The 23,979-nt window shown below is 43.2% G+C and overlaps 1 protein-coding gene across 1 annotated transcript in view; it reads right to left on the bottom strand.

The window, feature by feature from the left end:
• Positions 1 to 23,979, bottom strand: part of CDK14 (cyclin dependent kinase 14) — a 2,636,151-nt gene that overhangs the window by 1,397,677 nt on the left and 1,214,495 nt on the right. The window contains exon 7 of the mRNA XM_078663634.1: positions 18,871 to 18,933. Coding sequence (XP_078519760.1) covers positions 18,871 to 18,933 — 63 coding nt within the window. The remainder of the gene's footprint in view (positions 1 to 18,870; positions 18,934 to 23,979) is intronic.

The following is a 23,979-nucleotide window of genomic DNA, read 5'->3' as shown; positions in this document are numbered from 1 at the left end:
ATGGGAGGGGGTCTCATACACTGGTGTTCTATTGGCAGATACAAGGAATGTGCACAGATGACTAGGCTGCATAGTGACCTTACATTTTGGTTACAGTTACACCTCACACTGATACAACGCAAGGCCATTCTCAAAATGGCCTCTTTGCCACCTCTGCTGTACCAACTTCAAAAGTACCCATAATATATTCCCTGAGATTGCTTTATCCATTTTATCACTTTTAAAATTTCCTGTGCCATAACCAGGTGCTATGAATCTCAACATGATAAGGACATTGGGGCAGCGGACATATATGCATATAATAGGGCTGCACATTTAATAGTAGAAAATGAGTGGCTTATTGACCCACTAAACGGTACCCAAACAGTCACTAAGCAACCCCAAGTTCACAATGGAGCAAAAGGCAATGGTGACACCCACCCATATATCTTCTCTATGGTAGGAAATGGCCTCAAACTTTCCAGCAGTAACACAAACAGTGACAAAGGTATGGCAGCAGGACTTCTATAGTATAAGCTGGTATAATCTGCTAACAAAAGGAGCACATATGGATTAAGCAGTGTCTTGGAGAGTTGCTGCAAGGACGATATTGGGGTATCAAACCTTGTGGTAGTCATGATGAGCATCACAATGTGTTCATTCACGGAACCAAAAAAGTATTTTGTCAACTATTTTGTCATATATAAGCACCAATTCTTCGAATATTAACAATTAAGGCAGGCTCCTCAACTGATGATGCTAGATATGGATTGTGGGAAAGTGTCCAGTGTATAGCAGTCACTAATCATTCATACACCTGACTCCTTCAACATCCTTTGGTGAAGATGGGAGGGAGATATAGTGCCTCTCACAGATGAAGACTGGTAATGATCTAGAATGGCCCAATAGAGATTGCCACTGACAACCAATTCAGCATACTATAGCTCACCTATATTATGTACACCTTACGCGACAACATTTATAGTGTTTTGGACATATCAGATTGCCAGAATCCCTGAGATGTGGAAAACACCTGTCTGACTTCATTCTCACAGTCTGGAGTTGTCCCTGGTTAAACCCTTTTAGTCAGGGGTGCAACATACATTTCAGGTTATTAGTCACTAGTATATGGTACAAACTATATCCAAGGGCCTAGAAGCTAAATGCCACTAGCAGACTGCCATCCACTATAGTTGAAGTACAAACATGGCTTCAGGCCTACTACTCTATAAGGACTGTAACTCCGTGAAATATTCACTGAGACCTGTCGAAATAAACCCTTTTTGAAAGGTACAAACCTCCTTTTTAAATATTAGTAACTCACCCCTATGCAAGCCTTTTAGAAGACAATGGTAGGTGACATGGTATTTAAAAGTTGGACATATAGACAGTTAATGTTACCATGTTCCTATAGCGACAATGGCCTAAAAGCTCTTTACACTGTGCCAGGTCTAGTGCTCCTATGCTATTTTTGATGACTCCCGGATTGACACTGTTACATTTACCTCTTGGTCTAGGGACCAACTAATAAGAAGGTACATTAATATACTTAGCGATCCACCCAGTCTGTCAGGCTGGGTATAGGGGGATGGACCAATGCCATTCGAGATACCCGTTTTGACATCCAGTGGCACCCACAACAACTTATAAAACTCTGGTGAGACTGGATTGATCACTATGGAACTGCAAAGGATTTGGGTATGGCGCAGAAGGCTACTGTCTTGATAAGATATCACATTCACACGTGAAAACCTATCTAGTTCACTTTTTGGATCTGCAACAAATACCTCATCTGATGAGTAAATCATTAATTGATACTGCACCAATGATGCTGCTGCTGTAATGTGCAAACTTGATAGTTTGTCATTCTTTTCTTGTTTCAAGGAAATGGAGTGCTTTTTACTGTTTTGTGAATTTGGTCAAATCAAAGCAAACACAAAAGCAGATAGGGAAAAAGAAAACTAGGTATTTTACCCACTGTACTGCTCTTGAAGGTAATACTTTGACTCTCTACCCTTGTGGAGTTAGCTTTCATTGGAATATGAACAAGTGATCTATGAACGTTGAAATTATGATGTTCCCTCTTATTTGAACATATCATTTGAAGAGGAGTTTTCCAAGAACAAGTGGACCCAAAAGTAATGGAGGGTCAAGAAAAACTATACCAATTAGTTACTCACGTTAATCAAGAACACACTACTAGTATGGAGGAACTTAGCATTTGTGAACCTTATGCAAAGAAAGGAAACATAACACATATGTTGAATGGCTAAAAGTGGGAATAATAAACCTCTTTAACTTAGCACCTGTATTATTTTAATCGGAGTTATATATTAGATATAATTTTCTCAATTCCTCACTTGCAAGTGATTCATTCTTTTGAAATTGCATCGGTGAACCTAATAACCCACTTTGAAGGCTCCATATGGTCATAGGTTCCTTCCTAACTTGAAAACTTACTTTGCCTAACAATTGTATAGGATGAAAACTACTAAACTTCTTCTTAGTGGTTATCTGCCTAGACGTTTCACCTGCTACAACCAAGCACGATTTCTTGGTGGAAAACCTGGGAAAGCATGTGAAATTAGCATTGTAAATTCTATTTCTGCATTTTATTTCCTTAAAACTCTTTATGACTCATAGTGACCCTTGACCCTGCTTCAGGGCCGGCCGCTCCACACACTGCGCGACTCCCCGTGATTGTGCCCAAGTTCCCCCGCTACTGCCGCGAGTTCGCCGCTGCCCCGCAGCTGAGGATTCTGGGTCTGGTAGTCTGTGCCTGTTTCTGCCCGTGATTCGCCGCTGCTCCTGCAGCTGAGGATTCTGGGCTTTATTTATTTATTTATTTATTTTAGGTTCTTTTATAGCGCAGGAACTCGATCTCCAGAGAGATATCTCCGCGCTTTGTTCTATCCGATGATAAAGCTAGACAGTAGAATCTGGATGGTAGCAGATTGACTCTAAGGGCTATAGAGTGGAAAATAAGTATGTCTTTAGGCATTTCCTAAATGCAGGCAGACTGGGATTGAGCCTGAGAGTGAGCGGCAGGGAATTCCAGAGGGTAGGGCCCTTATAAGATAAGGCTCTACCTCCCTGTCTATCTCTTTTGATTCTAGGGATTGAAAGCAGGGCTTGGTGTTCTGAGCGTAGGGTTCGACCTGGTTGATAGGGCTTAAACATTTCTGTAAGATATCTGGGACCGGTGCCAAACAAGCATTTGTGAATAGTACAACAAATATTGAATTTCACTCTCTGGCGAATGGGAAGCCAGTGAAGCTTGTTCAGTAGGGGACGGGAGGGGGACCTAGTTGGAGCATTTAGGATCAATCTAGCAGCCGTATTCTGGGCTACTTGTAACCTCCCTAATTGTTCCTCGGTTGCAGATATAAGTAGCCCATTGCAGTAATCTAACCTGCTAATTACCAGGGTTTGTACCAGTGTTCTTCTATGGTGGTCTGCTAGCTAGGGGAAGACTCTCCTAAGTAGGCCTATCACCCTCATGCAGGTTCCTGTAACCTGTATGGCGTGATCTTTAAATACAAGGGGTTGGTCCAGCTTAACGCCCAAGTTTTTTACATTTTCTTTTGGACATGGAGCCATACCTAGTTCAGAAGGCCACCACTCAGGAGACCAGAGAAGTGGAGCATCACCGAAGAGCATGACCTCCGTCTTGCCCACATTACACTGTAGGCAATTGGAGGTCATCCATCCGGCAATAGCTCTCATCCCAGCAGCAAATGAGCTTTTCACCTCAGGTGTCATGTTCTGGAAAGGAAATAAAAGCTGAGTATCATCAGCATAGGATATTGGTGTGAACCCATGTTCTCTCACAATATTCGCCAGGGGGGCCACATATACATTAAACAATGTTGAGCTCAAGCATGAGCCCTGTGGAACCCCCTTTGTGAGCTCCCTGTAGATGGAATTATGGGAGCCCAGGCGGACGCTTTGTGAGCGGCCTGATATAAAGCTTTGTAGCCTTGATAGGGCCACTCCATCCACTCCCACCCCCTCTAGACGACTGATGAAGATGTCATGGGACACTGTGTCGAAGGCAGCGGACAAATCTAATAGCACCAGAATCATTGAGCCTCCCCTATCTTGTGCCATCCGGATGGTATTGGTCACAGAGAGGAGAGCAGATTCTGTGCTATGGTTTGGTCTGAACCCAGATTGTGAGGGGTCCAGACCGTCCGCTGCCTCGATGAATTTAGACAGGTGGAAGTTGACATGTCTCTCAGTCATCTTACTCAGGTGGGGTAGGAGAGATATTGGGCGAAGATTGTTAAGATTTGACCATGGTAGCGTAATGTTTTTTCGAACAGGGTTCACAACTGCCTTTTTCCAGTCACTGGGAATCTTTCCTTGCTTGAGGGAGAGATTAATCAATGATGTAAAGCTCGGGGCTAGTAAGTTTCCTAGAGGAGCCATCATCTTAGCAGGTATCATATCTGTAGGGGAACCAGATTTTATTGAGTTAAGTAGAGTGGTGACTTCCGTTAAGCTAATCTCTGGGATTGTGGTCAAGGTAATCCTGTTATTATCACTCTTGGCTAACTTGGGACTGGGAGGGCCCATTATACCTCTAATATTTGCTGCCTTGGTGATTTTGTCATAGATTGAATTAATCTTATTCTCAAAGAATGTAGAGACATCATCACACACTTTGTTTTTTTGTGCCTGTATTTGCTGCCCGTGACTGTGATTTAATACTTGTTGTATTGTTTATTGATTTGCCCCCTCGCCTCCATTTTCCTGCTCTGTTCTCCCCCGCTCCCCGCTTCCCGCCGCTGCTCCCCTGCGGCCCCGCCCCTTTCTCTTCTGTACCCCCTTCCTATTCGCCGCCCCGCTCTCGCCTCCCAGCTGCTCCTCCCTCCCACTTGGCCATTTATGGCGGAGTCCACGCAGTAGTGAGCTGTGACCCTTGACCCTGCTTCAGGGCCGGTCGCTCCACACACTGCGCGACTCCCCGTCAGTGTGCCCAAGTTTCACCACTACTGCCGCGAGTTCGCCGCTGCCCCGCAGCTGAGGATTCTGGGTCTGGTAGTCTGTGCCTGTTTCTGCCCGTGATTCGCCACTGCTCCTGCAGCGGAGGATTCTGGGCTTTGTTTTTTTGTGCCTGTATTTGCTGCCCGGGACTGTGATTTATTACTTGTTGTATTGTTTATTGATTTACCCCCTCGCCTCTTTTTTCCCGCTCTGTTCTCCCCCCGCTCCCTGCCGCTGCTCCCCTGCGGCCCTGCCCCTTTCTCTTCTGTGCCCTCTTCCCATTCGCCGCCCGCTCCCGCCTCCCAGCTGCTTCTCCCTCCCACTTCGCCATTTATGGCGGAGTCCATGCGTACGCGCAGCGGGCGCGCCAAAGGCAAGCCCGTCTACGCCCGTCCGTGCCTGGACCGCACCCAGCTCCGGGAACCCTGGTCCCAAACGATACCAGCCCACCCTACTGATCTACGAGGCCGCCACCCTCCACGCACTCAACACCGGCCGGAACCCCACCTGCCACCGAGCCACTCCGAGACGCACCCACGGACCCTTCACCTGCCAAGTATGCAAATTCACCAGCCTCCGGACCTGCACCGCACCCGCCAGACCAGGCACCAGCAAAAATCACCTCAAGTGCATCCTGCTCAACACCCGCTCCATCCACAGGCACGCCGTCGAACTCTGGAACCTCCTCGACACAACAGCGCCGGACGTCGCCTTCCTCACAGAAACCTGGATGAACGCCTCCTCAGCCCCCGATATTGCCATAGCCATCCCAGAGGGCTACAAAATCACTCGGAGGGACCACGTCTACCAAACCGGAGGAGGCATCGCCATCGTCCACAAAAACACCATCCGCATCACAACCAACTCCGACGACACCCTCACTGCCGCCGAGCACCTTCACTTCCAGATACACACCGACCCCAAGACCACCTTCAGAGGCACTCTCATCTACAGACCCCCAGGACCACACGCACAATTCAGCGAAGCCATCGCAGACTTCATCAGCCCGCACGCCCTCACCTCCTCAGACTACATCCTCCTAGGGGACCTCAACTCCCACCTGGAAAACAACAACAACACCACCACCCTGCTGGACAACCTCGCCAACCTCGGACTCAAGCAACTAGTGAACACCCCCACCCACTACGCTGGCCACACGCTTGACCCAGTCTTCTCCTCCAGCAACCACATCTCCTTCAGCCACTCCACCGGACTACACTGGACAGATCACAGCTGCGTCCACTTCGACTTCGGAGTACCACGACCCACCACCACCCGCAGCAGGTTCCCCGAAGACGCTGGAGCAAGATCACAACCGACCAGCTCACCACCTCCCTAAGCCACAACCCGCCTGCCAACACGACTGACCCGAACGAAGCAGCCCGCAACCTCACACAGTGGCTCACCAACTGCGCCAATGCCCTGCACCACTGAAGAATCCTCGTAGCAGACTCGGCAGTAAGAAAGCCTCATGGTTCACCAACGACCTCAAAAACTCCAAGAAATCTTGCCGTACCCTCGAGAAAGCCTGGCACCACAACCAATCAACAGAAAACATGACAGCCCTCAAGAACGCCATCCGCAACCACCACCAGCTGATTCGCACCACCAAAAGGACAACATTCAGAGAACGACTGGACAACAACACCCACAACAGCAAGGAACTCTTCAGCATTGTTAAAGAGCTCTCCACCCCAGCGCCTGCAACAGCGACATCACACCCTCGCAAGACCTCTGCGACTCACTCGCCACGTTCTTCCACCGCAAGATCGCCGACATACACAACAGCTTCGGCGCCCAAACCACGCACTCAAACACCGAACCAGCGCCCCCCACCACCACCCTCTGCACCTGGACCTCGGTCAACACTGAAGACACCACCCGCATGATGAACACCATCCACTCCGGCTCCCCAACCGACCCCTGTCCACACCACATCTTTAACAAAGCCGACTCCATCATCGCACCCCAACTCCGGAACATCATTAACAGCTCCTTCGCATCCGCCACCTTCCCGGAGAGCTGGAAACATGCGGAGCTCAGCGCCCTCCTGAAGAAACCCACCATGGACCTCACGGACCTCAAGAACTTCCGCCCCATCTCGCTCCTCCCCTTCCCTGCCAAAGTCATCGAGAAGACCGTCAACAAACATCTCTCCACCTTCCTCGAGACAAACGGATCCCTCGACCCCTCGCAGTCCGGTTTCCGAGCAAACCACAGCACCGAGACCGCCCTCATTGCAGCCACCGACAACATCAGGGCCCCGCTCGACAATGGGGAAACTGCTGCCCTCATCCTCCTCGACCTATCGGCCGCATTTGACATGGTCTGCCACCGCACCCTAACAACCCGCCTCCACCATGCCAGGATCCAAGGGAAGGCCCGGGAATGGATCACCTCCTTCCTCTCCGACAGAACTCAGAGAGTCCGCCTCGCCCCCGGCCACAAAGATCATCTGCGGCATACCTCAAGGCTCCTCGCTCAGCCCCACCCTCTTCAACGTCTACATGAGCCCCCTCGCAGCCATCGCACGCCAACACAACCTAAACATCATCTCCTACGCTGACGATACCCAGCTGATCCTCTCCCTCACCAACGACCCCACCACCGCGAGAACCAGCCTCCAGGAAGGAATGAAAGACGTCGCAGAATGGATGAAGCTCAGCCACCTGAAACTGAACTCAGACAAGACGGAAGTACTCATCCTCGGACCATCCCCCTCTGCCTGGGACAACTCCTGGTGGCCGCCCTCACTGGGCACCGCCCCCAAGCCCACGGACCGCGCATGCAACCTGGGCTTCATCCTGGACTCCTCCATTACGATGACCAAACAAGTCAACGCCGTCTCGTCATCTTGCTTCAACACCCTACGCATGCTCCGAATGATCTTCCGGTGGATCCCTACTGAAACTAGGAAGACGGTCACCCAAGCCCTCGTCACCAGCCGACTGGACTACGGGAACACCCTCTATGCCGGAACCACAGCCAAACTACAGAAAAGACTCCAGCGCATACAGAACGCCTATGCACGACTCATCCTGGACATCCCCCATCACAGCCACATCTCTGCCCATCTGAGAGCCCTGCACTGGCTCCCCGTCAGCAAGAGGATCACGTTCAGACTCCTCACCCATGCACACAAGGCCCTCCACGACAGGGGCCCCGAATTCCTCAACAGCCGCCTCACATTCTACACTCCCACCCGCCAGCCTCGATCCGCCAGCCTCGCCCTCGCCAGCATCCCACGATTTCGCAGAACCACCACCGGAGCAAGATCCTTCTCCTACCTGGCGGCCAAGACATGGAACTCCCTCCCCAACCACCAACGGCTGACCCAGGACCATCTTTCCTTCAGGAAACAACTCAAGACCTGGCTGTTCGAGCAGTAGCGCCCCCCCCCCTTCCTCGCAGCGCCTTGAGACCCTAGCGGGTGAGTAGCACACTCTACAAATATGATTGACTGATTGATAATCCCATGATTTTCAGCCCTCTGAAATTACCAGGACCCTGGTAGGGGTAAAACAAGAGGAGGGCAATAAAGGGGATTTTTACAGGCCACTCTTATTTGGTGTCCAAGTGTCTGTTTCAAATATTAGCCATGGTGTGGAATCAGACTGCAAGATCCTATGACTGTCTTGCATGTTTGTATAGCACTTAGAATGTAGAGAAATATAATTCCAGAACACTAAGGGCCTTATTACGATATCGGTCGGAAAGCATTCCGACCAACTCCTAGTCGGAATTGTTTCTGACCGACTCAGGTTTGAGGAGTCCGACTGACCGATTACGATGTTTCCGAACACCGTTCGGTCGGGCTCCCATTGGCTTCAATGGGAGCCTGTGTTCTGACCAATAACACAGGCTCCCATTGAAAAAAGGGGTGGTTGTGGAAAACCGTGATCCCTGTGGCGGGCACCCCATGGTGCCTGCCACACTGTTCATGGCTGTAAAGAGGGGTCCCATGGGTACCACCACGGGCTCCAACCGGAGGCTTTTGGGTGAAGGGGGGCCTGCTACGGGCCCACAAAATCAGTGGCCGACAGCCATTTTATGTCGGATGGACTGATTCCGGAAGGCTCTCCGAATCAGACATCGTAATACGTCGGTTGGAAACACGGTCCATAGACTTGGACGATTTGACTTTGACCGACTCAGAGTTTCCGAATGCTGGTCGGAACCAAGTCGGAAAGACCAAATGGTTACCTTCCCATCCAAATTAGTCGGTCACAAATGTTTTCAAGTCAGTCGGAAACATAGGTTTCGACATGAGTTAGGAAAATCTGAATCCCATTCGGAGCCTTTACGACCAACATCATAATCTGCTGCATAGTTGTGAAAAATCATATTAATAACATAAAAAGTGCATTGTATGAATTTTAACCCGAATTCCGTTATTTATTTTCTTTTTCTTAAAATGACATATTTGAGATATATGTAACATCTTCGGTTTATGGGTTAAATACATGCATGCCATTATTGTGATACTGAGGTAATCTGGGGATGCCTGCACATGCTCTTAATACATTTGAAAAAACACACATAAGAGGACCTCACACAGCTTCACAACTCTTAACAATTCTGCCCATGCCATCAGCCAGCCCAGAGATTCAGAGGAAACTTCTCAAGATGCACTACACTGGCCATCTGGATCCAAGATATTTTCCACAATTCACTTAAGTCGCAGCCAACCCCACTACTACAATGTGGTTTCAGTAGATCCAGTGAAAGTATAATGAGGCAACTGGGAAAAACAGATGCACTGGAAATTCACACAGCCCGGTTCTGTGGCACAGCTGAGGTCAATGCACAAACATTGTTGTCACAAAGGAAAAGTTTTTGTTCCGTGTTGCTGTAGAGATGATTTTGACATTTAATTTCTTATATCATATACGATGTACCTACTGACACGTTCTGTATTTCCCACTCTATATATGGAATGAAACTCTATATTTCTTTTTCATTGAGATGCGATTAAAGTTGATATAGAAACTGATTCACACTTAGGGTTATCACAATGTTTTATAGAAAGAGCAACCTTCAATATTGTAAATTGGTTTTTCATGATTCTGTTTACATTCAATGTTACAAGCTGATAACTGCAACATAAAGCTTATTGTGTTTCAATGAAGCCCCTGGTGAATATATATTGCAATTATCGAGTTCTGCATGCTATACTACAATAATATTGTGCCAACATAACTTCACTGACGTTTTTGAACATTTAATTAGCTATTAATCCACTTGGGTAACTCCTTGAGGAAAGTGAACAATGCATTACGGTTCACAATGTAAAGGATGAATCATTATGAAAACAAACAAGTGCATTAGTGTTTGTTATCCAAAAGGATGAGTCCTTGTGTAAACAAACCATTGCATGTGTACATCCATTGCTAGTATAATGTGCAATACTTCTCAGAATTTCAAGATGTCTTTCATCAACTTCATGTAATAACAAATATCAAGGATTTCAACAAAGTCTGGGCTGCAGCCACTATGTAACATGTTTACCTAAACAAGATGCGGTCTACCACAAGGAACTTATATTCTAGGTATCCAAAAATTGTTCTTTCAAGGGAAGTTCATCTTCAATGAGGAAAATTAAATGTTGGGAGGTTGAAGTAAGGGTGATAATATTATCTTTACTTATGCCGCCCATTCAGGAGATGGCACCGCTCAAAGCAGGTCTACAAATAGCTGTTAGTCTGATCAAATATCAGACAAATTTGACAGTATCACTCCAATGTTCAGTAGCTTCCTATTGTTGTTAAGATCTCATCTTTGCAAGGAACCAATTTAAATACTGCTGTCTGGCATACAATATCATTCACCACATCAATTTGTCCTATCTAACATATATGCTCTATATTTTTGATGGCCACAAAGGTCTCAGGGACAGAAATGCAGAATTTGCTGATTTTGAGGTCTTCAAATTCAGAACAAAAGAAGCAATATTTCATAGGTGCTGCTATCCCCTCCCTTGCCATCAGGAAGTTGGCCACCATGCATCACCTCTTTACCTTCAGTAATACTTAAAAACACTTTGTAGGAAATCTGCCTTTCATTTTACTAGATTCTATATTTTGCTGGCTTTGAAACTCTGTACCCTTTACCCCTGCTAGCCAGTAGTAAAGTGCCTGTTATGCCCCTTTCAAATGGTTGAATTAGCATACTCCTAATGGGCCATATGTTCCTGCCTTTATGTCCATAGTATCTCTTACAAAGTGTACACAGGCCTGAAAGTTAAATGCTACTAGTTGACTGCAGTACCTATTGTGCCATCCACTACATTGGTAGTGCAAAAATGGCTTCAGGCATAACATGTGTAGCAATGTAAATTACAAACTACAATTCAAAATGGCAAAATAAATCTTTTTGAGAGGACACAACCTTCCTTTTAACACCTTGGGTGCTTTGAGTTTTCCCCTCCTGTGCTGAGGGGTCTGTAAATCCCATTGTTCATGACGAGCACAGCTCGTCATGAGCACACGAGCAGTGTACTGCATGACGAGCTGAGCTCGTCATGAGCACGGAAGGGGTTAAATGTTAATAAGCCACCTCTAGGTAGGCCTTGTAGCCCTCAAGGAATGGAGCATGGTATTTAAAAACAGGACATGTAAAAATGTAATGTTAACATTGCCTTTACAGTGACTTTCACCCAAAATATATTTTCGTTGTGGCAGGCCTAACTGTCCTATGTAGTAAACCTGATTACAAATTAAGATGCTAATTATGTGTCTTGGGAATGGAACTAGCTAGAAAATATTTAAACAACTATTTTAATAGTTATAAAAAATATCAAATTTAATGGTGATGTTGGCATTTAAATAAATATTAGGGAAAGGTAACTTTCAGAATCTGACCTTTTCTCCTGCCTGAAGGTCTCCCAGCCAGTGATTAGCATCTGGATAGAGGTGAGTCAAATGTGCAATTCCCTCCAGGAGCTACACAATAGGTCAGTTTGATTAACAGGTAGACCTGAATGGGTAGCGACAACTCCTTTGAGCCTCAAAGAACAGTGTCAAATCCTGCTTCACAGGTCTGCTGTGTTTTACATAAAACAGATGGGGTGCACTTGAAAGGAAGAAAAACTTTAAAATGACAACAACAAAGAAATATTTTTATATTTTATTGTACCCCTGAGCAAATGTCTAAATGGGCTAATAATACAATTACTACAAACATACACTGCCCAAAATGTCAAGAATATGCCGCAGATCTATGTCATATGTTTATCACATGTCCAAAGCTGAAGGATTTTTGGTCTAACATAACTCGTACTCTTGCAACCTGGGTTGGCTATGACAATCCGGTCTCTGGGAAAGAGTTGTTGCTGGGAATGTTTTGAGAGCTTTGTGATCTTACCAAATCTTTTGCTTCTATCATTTCGGGCTGTGCTCGTTTATGTATTGGCCGCTCTTGGATCCTTAGTGTGTCTCCAAGCATTAATGAATGTTGATCTTTGTTGGGGAGATTTTTGAAATAGAAACTGCATTAGCCAAAGCCAGAGGCCCCTGGGCTTTGGTAAAACTTCGAAGGGTATTGTCCTGTCTTCAATGGGATTAAGGATTTAATGTATTATTTTTAGATAAACAACTGCTATTGTTGATTTTGCTGTTGAGGGTTTGCCGCTATATTTACAATGTGGTTGTTTTATGTTCTGTTTTTTTCCCTTTTTTCCTTTCTTTTTTTTTGCTTTTTTTTTAATGCTCCTCTGTGCTCTGCAATGATTTCTGATTTGTTATTAGTGATTGATTTTTGTTCTTATTATTGTGACAATGTATCTTTGGTTGTGGTATAAAATAAAAATAAATAATATATATATATATAACCAGTGCATTTTGAATACAAATTTTATTTTTCCACATGTGCTAGCTTTACAGAAATGAAAGAGCCACTCGACTTATATGCTTAAAGTATATCTTCACTTTTTATTAACCACGTGGTGTGCTTTGCAAAGAGGGAGAAAAAATGAGTACTTAAAGGTCTCTGTAAACAATGTACCGTTATGTGATCAAGGGTAGTCCATACCCGAAACGCGTCATGCCAGAGGGAGAATCAAGGAGATAATAAATTAACCTGTTGTACTAGATGAGCTGTGTGGCGGTCTTTGTGTCCTGCATGCCGTGCCTGGAGAAGCAGGAAGGAGTGAAATATATATATAAATATATATACATATATATATATATATATATATATATATATATATATATATATATATATATATATATATATATGTATATATATATACATATATATATATATATATATATATATATATATATATATATATATATACATACATACAATTACCACTCCGGTGATAGATCCACCAAAAGGAGAAAGACACGGACTCCAGAAATCACTTCTTCACTGCTGGCTGCAGTGACTTTTTATTTTGCCAGGTGCGAAATGATCTCAGACAGGATGACGCGTTTCGGCTAACCTGTAGCCTTGCTCACATATATATATATATATATATATATATATATATATATATATATATATATATATATATATATATATATATATAAAAATTAAAAAAAAGAAAGGGAGCAAAACGGATACCAAGACAATTATTGTGTATTCCCTGCTGGTTGCCGGAAAACCCAACTATTTTCCTACCAGACATCTGCCTCTAGGTTAAATAGGGGTCCAGTGGCTGCCTCAAACAGGAGTTTATTGGTGAATGTGGGAAGACATTAGTATTACCATAATACACTGCCCCCCCCCACACACACCCCTAAGAGGCCAGGTTGACCGTGGCCAATGACTTTTAACATCTTGAAAATTACCAATAAGGGTAGGGTTGACCTCAGGAACATTTACCCCACTGGTTAGGGTGTGATTAGGGGTCATTCACAACAGGCATAAAAGTGGCCTATCCAGGCACCCACTTCAGAACACTTCTGAACCTGCTCACTCTTGGCCAAGTACAAAGAAATGAACTCCAAGGGTCAAAAGGCCAACCTGTTTAGATACAGGGATACAACAAACTACAAGAAGCATTTCATGCAACAGTCCAGCTGACCAGTGGCAACTGTACCTGGGCTGGACCCTCTTGTTATCCTCTGCTTGACACCCTTAAAGTCTCTAAGTGCCTTCTCTAAAGTCTTGGGAGCTTCAGACACGCACATGTGTGGTGAATTGGGACTTAACGACTAAGTCAGAGGGTAAAATCTTTGACCAGGACAAACCTGGTTGGAGTTTCCAACCCGCGCTCCAAAGAAGTCAGCCTAGATCCCAGTTTACTACAACTGTTGACAATCATCTACGCTATTTCTGTTTAAAAATTTAAAGATTCATATCTCTGGTTCTCCTTACTGTATGTTCTTAATTTTGGTGTTATTTTGTCTATTACATTGTACTCCATTCATCTAATTTAGGATTTTTATTGTTTTGCATTGTGACCTTATTACATTTTTGGTATTGAATAAATACTTTACATATTGCTCTAAGTTAAGCCTGTCTGCTGTGCACCAAGCTACCAGGGGGTTGAGCTCAGGTTAATGTAGTGACTTTGAGGGTTCACCCTGACATGGGTTGCGATTAGTTCTTAAAGTTACTATTCATGCACGCCAATTAATAATCCAATTTCTTACACACTGCACCTAAGGAATTACTGAACTAATTCCTAACAGAGCTAATTGATGAACTATGACATTCTGTACTTCTATTTTGTGCAATTATCTTGCACTTCAAGTTCTACTGTAATCTACTAGGTGTTTTTCTACCTCTATGGTTCAATGTATTTCCCAAAACAGTGTGTTGCAGGCTAAGCAAATATGCTGCACTCCAGGTATGCTATATAGTTGCATTCTAAATAGGACGAGCGTTAGAGTTGAAGGCCTGTGCTTTAAAATGTAGTCTTTGGAGCTTAAAACAGTTGTGATTATCTTTGTAATTTGATTTGGTGTTTAGGCATTTAGTCTAATGAGTTAAATTGTAGGATTTTGATTTCAAATGCAATAGTTTAAGCTTTGGATTTGAAATTAAAAGTCTTGGTTGGGCAACTGGGATTAAAGCATTAGGAGAGTTTGGGATTGAGGATGAGGATTGGGTTAGGCCTAAAGTGTGGGGTTTGATTTATTGGGAGGATTAACTACAGGGTTTGTTGGACAACTCCTAGTTAGTTGAGATTAGTCCAAATGATGAGAGTGAAATACAAATTAAATCTGACCAAACTGATAAATTAAAGTTTAGTCTTTAGTGGATTTTGAACATCGAGGGACTGCACCCTCTTCATGCCCTGTTTAAAAATCACTGGAGTGCATATCCCTTGGAGCCCTTACATTCTCTGCAGTAACCACTGCAGAGTATGTTAAGGTGCCAAAGGGTATGCACTACAGAGCATACTCCTAAACGCTCTTAGATACCCTGAAGTAATTACTGCAAAGTATGTAAAGGTGCCAAGTAGTATGCACTGCAGTGGTTTCTAATGAGGGCCGCAAGACGGAGCAGTCCCTCTATGTTTAAAAACCACTGCAGATTAAACTTAATTTGTATGTTTTTAAACATGAAGGGACTTCTCTCTCTTCCAGCCCTCTTTAGAAACAACAATTTACTGTAGCTTCATTTATAGGTAATTCCGCATTACAAGAATAATGCAGAATTACCAAGTTCCTTCTATTCCACTGGCAGAATTAAATATTCTGCCCAGGCCTTGTCTTAGTTTCCAGATAGGTTTCCCTTAGTGCAAGAAGCTTGCAGCATCCCTGTAGTACAGTTTATTTTTTAAAATTCCAGGCTGAGTAAACACAAGTAGAAACCTCTTGGGGGTTTTTACCCCCTGCATGCAAGGGTTTTACCAAGCAGTAAATTGAAAGGCTAAGATTGTAAAGAGATTCCATCTCCAAAAAGATGGACTGTGTCCCTTCAGCATTTGACAGTATTGTCAGAGTCCTTGGGACAAATGTTCTGTTACATTTGTCAAAGGTGGGCTTATTGAGAGAAGTGGTTGGTATTGCTTTTTGGTACCAAACCTTTTCTGTTCCATTATTTCCGAGTGACTAAAGACCTGTTTAGAGGTTTAGTCACTTTTCAGACAATTTTTACTACGCAAACATTAATGGAGCCTTGTTTACATCTTTATTCTAAACATGTAACCTCAATTTCATCTTGGACAGATAGTTAAACCTTTTTGTAGGTGGGCCATTGTGCTTTTATTTACCCCAAGTGGTATGTAATGGTAAACTCTTAGTACTATTAAAGTGGAAATCATATTGTATTGGTCAAACTGATTTGGGTTATATAATGTCTTATTTTGCTTCTACCATTATCATCCCCTTTGGGATTGAAACTTTGAGTTCAGCCAAGCAATCAAATGATGAGGCAAGTATACATTAGGGAGATTCTTCTTACTATGGTCATGGACCGTTTAGTATTTAATCACCTCAGACCAGGTAGAAACAGTGAATACAAATTTATGACAGAGGGCACACCTGGGTCCTCGATCATTTTGTGAAAATCCAATCATATTCAAGCTCCCAGAAAGAAGATGGGAGTGAGCTCCTGTTCTTAGGCTACCACAAGAAGTGTCTACCTCAGATTCAAGCTAACGATACTGGTGCGGGGTGATTATCAGCTTTGCATCAATATACCTGGTACTAAGTAATGGGATGTAATGGCTGTACTATGAATTAAGAAGAGAGTTCACCTTTTGTTCGGTGGACAATGCATAGTGTTTTAAATTTAACAAGACCAGTCACTGAGAATCAATGCAGGACAGGTAAAATATAGAAAATATCCTCCCACTGTCAGAACTTCATAAAAAGATATACTGCTGCATGTTGAAGAGACTCCACAAAGTACAAGAAGTAATACCACAACACAAACTACTACAGTGAACAAACAATGACTACAGAGACTCTGTGCTGAAACACCTGGTGCAGACATATGTTCTTCAGATTTTTGAAAGCTGCTGTACACAGTTTAATGGTCTCAGTTTCAACTTCAAATGGTCAACATCTAAGGCTATGTGGCTAATGTATGGTAATGCTGGCCACTTAGACAGGCCAGCACCCATGAAGGCAATGTGTTACTAGTGCATCTGAAATCCAGTTAGGAGGTTTACATATTTGCAGATGCACTGCCCCACTGCTCCATGAGGAACCTTTGCTATTATACCTAAAAATACTTTGTCCCAAGCAATAGAAATGCTACATCACAACATACACAGTTTCATCACACATTTACCCAGAAAGTAATCTAATGTCAGCAAGGGTGAAGCAGACACACATTCTAGATTAAGCCCTCTTTTTATAGGGATAGGCTCTGAAATTCTTCCACCTGGCTTTGATAGTGTATTTCCAGTGTCAGAGGGTCTCCTTCAAAATGGAATTGGCAAATTAGGGAGGATATCACTATAATGTACATTGTGAGTTTTGCCCTAAACTAGAAGGTCCCCGAACTATTCATTAATGTTTGCATTCTCATGGCACACAGATTGTTAATCAGTTGCTATTTACTGGATGCTGTGAATGGCATATTGAACCCTTTTTATTAACTGACATGCACATTGATTAAGACAAGTTTGAAGAGACAGATACATAAAGACAAGGTTAAAGTCATGATGGAGCAGTGCAGCTTAAATCAAAAAGCATTTTTTGCCATATGTGCATGCCTGTGTATTGCTCAACAACTTCAGGATGATAGGCGGTATCTTCTTATTTAATTAAAAGCATGTGTACATAGTGTGATAACATAAGCAATACTGAAAAACCAAAATGTAGAAATATTATTTTGCAAACAAAAGTAGGACACTAATAATGTTTTTGGATATCAGTTACAAAGTGTGAGCAATGAGCAATGTCTGTATTTCAAAATTCACAGTTACAATTCTCTTATGACAAACTGTGATCTCTCAAAGTGCAGTCGAGACATTTTTTGCCAAAAACTGGATTTACTTAGACAAGATTTTTTTTATGTATAGTGAAAGAGAAGGTGGTGTATTAAATGCCCCACAGGGTGAATCTCTATTGGAAGTCGTGACTCCCAGAGGACTGATTTACCAAAGGGAAGCAAACCTGGCAAAGAAAGCTAATTTGGAGGACCTCTTGAGGCATGCAATTGGCTAAGTGAAATTAATACAGACATAACATTTACTTAGTTTTTCAAAAATGTAGCCCTATTTTATCTGAATACCTTGCAATTCCTAGAATTCTTACATTGTAATTATTACCCCCAATAAGTGGTATGTTGAGATACATTTTCTCTAAAATCTGTGACAGGTTTTCTTCATCAGGAGGCTGCTGGTGCCACGTGTGTCATTTCTACTGAGTCTAACTTAATGACATCAAGGGAGGTGCAGTGATGGTGTATAAAGGAAGGTCTGCCCACAAATGTGATCTTTGAGCTGGGACCACATAACTGACCGAGGCTCCAGTTTAATGTTCTGCAAGCCACCCTCACATTACATATGACTTATTTTGAGTTAGAAGTGAGCCCACAATTACTGTCCTGTGTCCAAAAGTTAATTTAAGTAGACATCTTTAAATTAGGAATTACATTTCCTCATTAATGGTTACCAAGTGGTCAACATACTACCACTCTCTAGTTAAGTTTTAAATCTATCATCATATGCATTACCAAATGAATTACATCCAGGAAATTAAGAGCAATGTGTAATGTCCAAGTACAAACAGACATTCATGAGCATTCTTGATCTATAACAAACAACATAATTACGGTAGTTGTGTTATGTTTCCACCACTTCAACCGGATACTTAACATTGGAGTCACAATTTACAAGTATAGGTGATTCGCCACCTCTGAGGGCAAACATCTATGTAGAAATGCAAAGAAACAAGCAAGAAGGATACCTGATCTGATGCCTTGAAAAATAATATGGAATAGTATCCACCAAACAAGTTTTCCCTGCATATAAAATTATACCAAAACACATACCTTCACATTATCTGGCTGAAGTCCCCCTGGGTGTTTGTCCATATATTGACACAAGTCTGTGTGCTAAAGAAAATCAGAATAGAAAAAAACATTAGATCCCATAGAAACAGAGGCTAAAATAACAGCAACATCATCCTTATGGTTCAATTTGTTAAATTCTTCCTCAATTAAAAGTGAACACATGCAAAAGTAGATAAATACATCATGTGATTTTCTGAACAATACCAGATCAGCAAATTAATATACTATTCTAAGCCGAGAAAGAGCACATTCCATATCACTCACAATCGCATGAAATTGTTATTTTCTGTTAAACAAAACCCCCCCAAAAACGGTTTTACATTCTGAAAATAAAATAACCTGGGATGGTTTTGTCAAATCTGAAATTTGCATACTCAAAATAATAAATGAGATCGTAGTAACTAAAATGATAAGACGGAATTTATATTAAAGTGGTAGGTGAGTACTACGTCTTTTGGAAGAAACTCTTATGAAGACAAAAACACAGACTAAAAAAGGTAGGAAAATGATTTGTTTGTAAGATCTATAGTGAAACTACATTAAAATCACAAACTTTGTAATAACTAAATGTGATATCTCTATTACATAATACTATAATTTGATTTTTAACATGCAAATACTATTTAGAAAAGATTGGCTAAATTGTGAATTCAGTGTTTTTTTTTAACAAAATAAAACAATCAAAAGAAAAATGTAACTAACTGCCCATTTCCAATAAACTATTCTAAATTACAGTATTTCAAAAGACCTTCAACAATTTCATGTCAGAATAATATATATGTATCTTAGTAACAGCAGTTGGTGCCCTGTTATAGAAAATGCAGCCCTGCTTAATGGAGGGGTATTCCTTTCCTTCAATAAATAACGTTTCTCTTTTGACTGCTAGTAACAGTAAAAGAGCCACATACACTTTTTCTAATTACTACATAGATGTGTCTGCAAATTCAGAGTAGCACTGGTGATGCACCTACAGTCCATGGGCAAGTGTCAACTCTTTTCACATACTCCTTTACACCCCAAGTTCCCACCACATACACACACAGGCAAACACACAGGCACTGAAAGTGTTCCAATCATAACATCACAACTTACACTATCCATTTAAAGCTGTTGCTTGTAGTGGTGTTACATCCATTCTATTTATTCTGCCATATGGAAGATGAATGCAAATTTAGCCTAGGTGGGGTATTGCTAGTTTACACGAGGTGCACATATAAATGAACTTGGGGGCATTATGGGAAAATCCTGTCATGGTTGTATTAATGTAATTTGGAAAGGCATGAGGACTGCTTTATAATGCTTCTAAATTGTTCTGAAAATACGAGCGCATTTTCACTTCCTCCACGATCTGTATGTGTTCACATAAAGGGGGGCAGAACTCGCATTTTGTTGTGTAGCACACTCACACAGTATTACCATGAATTCTGTGAGATTAAGTGGAATTATGCAAGATAAGTAATTTTGTATTAATGCCCCCTTACATTGTTTTTGGACGTGAGGGGGCATTTTTGCACCAATAAATAGTACTAAATGCAACAGAGCACATTTAGAGTGTGAGCAGCTGCTCTCACTTGTTAAATGTGAGTTTGAAGTAGGATTTTCCTCCAATTTACACCCAGCATTTAATGCTATTTTTGTAGTTCAAAAATGCAACCTTACCATCCAAAGTGGATGATAGAATGCAATTTGTGCTAAGAAATTGTACTTAACCCCTTCCATGCTCATGACGAGCTGAGCTCGTCATGAGTTGCGCCGCTCGCATGCTCATGAAGAGATCAGCTCGTCATGTAACGCGGTTACTTTAAAAACGAGTGGCTGCTAGTGCTCACTAAATGTTCTTTCAGCAATTGATTTTTTTTCCCAAGTTACACGAGAATGTGTAATCCCTTAATTATCAGTCATTCTGTGTTAAAGAGTAATGTAGAATTACTACGATTGCTCCAATGAAGGCCAATGCACCTTACATCCAGCATCGGTGCCATGGTCAAATTTAGGCAGGCCAAAACAGCCTTGTTCTGGAGCAGTTACAATCAAGAGAGTACCACAGCAGATAGTCCTAGGTAAAAGGCACTGGTATAAATCAGCATAAAGAGAATAACAGTGACTACCAATGTTGCTCAGCATTTTGGGGGAATAACAATTGAGCTTTTCCTCAAAAGGTTCAGTTTATTTAAACATGTGGACACAATAGAGTTTACTTGCACTCAAATAGAAGCACTTTGTTTATGCTCAACTAAAAAAAAAATATATATATATATATATATGTAACGGGGTACACTTGGCGCCCTCCCATGACTGTTCTGGGGCTTTGGAAGGGGTCACGAGGACCCGGCAGGAACTCCCGCTTCCGACCCCCCCACCCCCCCTCTTATCATCCACAGCAATCGAACGGCGGCGGAGCCGATTACACCCTCGGAGACGGTGAAGATGGTGACTGGCCCTTTAATCCCTGAGCTGTGGGAGACTGGGCAGGCCCACCAACGCCGGACTGCCTTCAAATGCGGAAATAACTGATGACCTGGTGTGCTTGTACCCCGGGAGTGGAGAGAGAGCGGAGGTGTGGAGAGACGAGGAACAGAGCGAGCAGAGGAGCCTAGGAGCCGAGAGGAAACAACAAGAGGAGAGAGGAAGGAACGAGGACCCCGAGAAGGAGGAGAAGCCAGGAGGCCAACGACTCTACGAGCCGCCCAGCCATACACCCGGGGGAGGTGTGTGGCTCGCCCAGGTGCGTGATAAAATTAGGGGCTGGGTGGAACGGAGGGGCGGTCCCTTTGTGTAGCAGTGGTATCCAGATTCCCGGTTCCCTTTACCCGAGCACTACCCCTCCTTGCACGGTCATATTTGCTTGACACACGGGTTCTGTTCGACTCCTCACTCCCTTCCCCTTTTGCAGTGTTAAACACAGGAGCAATACTAACAAGGTGCTCTCTTTTGTTTGTGGGTTCGGCGGACGGAGAGCCAAGTCGGACTCAGACGACCGGACGACCCGAAGAAGCCCGGACGGCTATCGGAGGACAGGAAACCCCAAGCCCCGGAGCAGACAACCAACAAGAAGCCGTTCACCGCGAAGGACACCATTCCATAGAAAGACCTGTACTGACTATCTTTATGCAACAATAAAGCCTTCGCTAACCAAGACCCGACTGCTGCCCCTTCCTAACGTTTCCCGTGCGCCCGAACCCGCTACAATATATATGTGTATTTATTTATTTATTTATTTCGAACAGCACCGCCACCGCCGTCGCTCCTCCTTCTTCCCGGGTGCTCTATCTCGCGGAGGTGAGCCACGTTCAATGATTGCCACACACTCGTGATCTCCAAGTGAAATTAGACGGCACTCCAAGTCAGTGTTCACAGCAAAAGATTTATTGGCAGTCCCCCCAGCCCCCTCGACAGACGCGTTTCACCGTTTAGGCTTCGTCACTGACGAAGTGATCATATAATACATAATTTTTGATACACCTAAGCAATGTTCCTTCTAATTTTTTTCCTCTGTGTGTGGCAGCAGAGGGTCTCTGTGCGCTGCAACCATGGCTATGTGCGCCAGGAACCAGACCGAGTGTGCGGTGCCAAATGTCACTCAAAACGTTTACTTAAAATAAAAAGTGAAAAGATGGTGCATTTTCACACATACAGTGCCACAATAAGGGTCTTAAGGGCAGTTTGCAAATTGGATAAACACGCAAAAGGGCTCTGATTAACATTAACAAAAGCCCACAATTGCTCTTGCAGCAGCGCATTACTAACAAAACAGTAGAACCAGTTTAAAAACACAGCGTGTACTTGCAGAATGTACATGCTGTGTTTTTAAACTGGCTCTACTGTTTTGTTAGTAAAGCACGGTGCGGGGGAGATTGTGACCTTTTGTTAAAGTATTGATGTTAATCGGAGCCCGTGGACAACCATAGTTTTTGCTTCACGATATTTGTGTATCACAATATTTTCCCCCATATTTCTGCCTCCTGATATTTACAGCTCAGTATTTTGTCCAAACACCATAAAACCATTTACAATATTGCTAACGCGGGATTACTGGTTACTAATTATCTTACCAAATCCCAAACTATGTCGACTGAATCGTTGGTACCTGTCGTTGAGTAAAAGGTAATCTCGCAATAAGTCAATCAATTTAAGAACTTACACCACTCTAAATGACCACTGACCAAATTTAAGTTTTAAAGATTTAATATAAAGTCAAAGATAACTGAAGATACAAACTTCTCAAAATGAGATTCAAAAGGTAAATTGGTATCACTATAAACATGAACTTCTTGAATAATCTAAGTCTGAAGAACAAAATAATAAGTACAAGCTCAAAGACCATAAGGGTTGTCAAAATAGATATAAGTTGCAATCTCAAAGTCATTACAGAAAAGAAAATTAAGGTTAGTCTGTCCCTACACTATTTTAAATGACATCCCTACTTAGCAAGATCTTAACCCTCTAGGTGTCAGCCGTGGTGACTTCCTAAGAAGATCACGCACTTCTCTTTGTCTCTTCTCTAATAATGGGTCTCTCCTGATCAGCCTATCTGCCTACCCATCCGCTTTCTTAGGCTCCCAAATTCATCTGCTCTGCTCTCCTCCCGGGTCGCTTTCCCTAATACCAAATCACATTTCCAATAGAAACGCCCCTTGGGACGCCCCTCACGTGGTACATCTTTGCGCGGCAAACTCCATGATGGTACTCTTGAAGACCCTCGTTATAGTTGACCTTGGTTCCCAGGCTTCTTCTCCAGTGCGCTGATACCCCCTGAAATTCCTGGAAACTCCTACAGGCCTGCGCAAGGCGCCACTGAACAAAGTCCCTTTCATTCGAGCTGATTAGGACCCTCGCACCTGCATACAGCTCGTCCTGCAGTGGGCCTCAAATTCCAGACTCCACCATATCTTAAGTCGTAAAACACTCTCAAAGCTCTGTGCTGGACACCTCGCGACCTCTTCTCTAACGAGCACATGACGATTTACACGACATGACATTATCTCCTCTGGCCTACTTGATTTACATGCAGCAGGTCCCTGCACTCTTAAAACGGGATCACTGACATAATATCGACGACACAAATATCGAGATACACAAATATCGAGT

This window comes from Lissotriton helveticus, chromosome 10, assembly GCF_964261635.1.
Source record: "Lissotriton helveticus chromosome 10, aLisHel1.1, whole genome shotgun sequence".
NCBI classification, from domain to species: Eukaryota; Metazoa; Chordata; class Amphibia; order Caudata; family Salamandridae; genus Lissotriton; species Lissotriton helveticus.
Note: the sequence above shows the minus strand (reverse complement) of the source record. Positions and strands in the feature narration are given on the sequence as shown.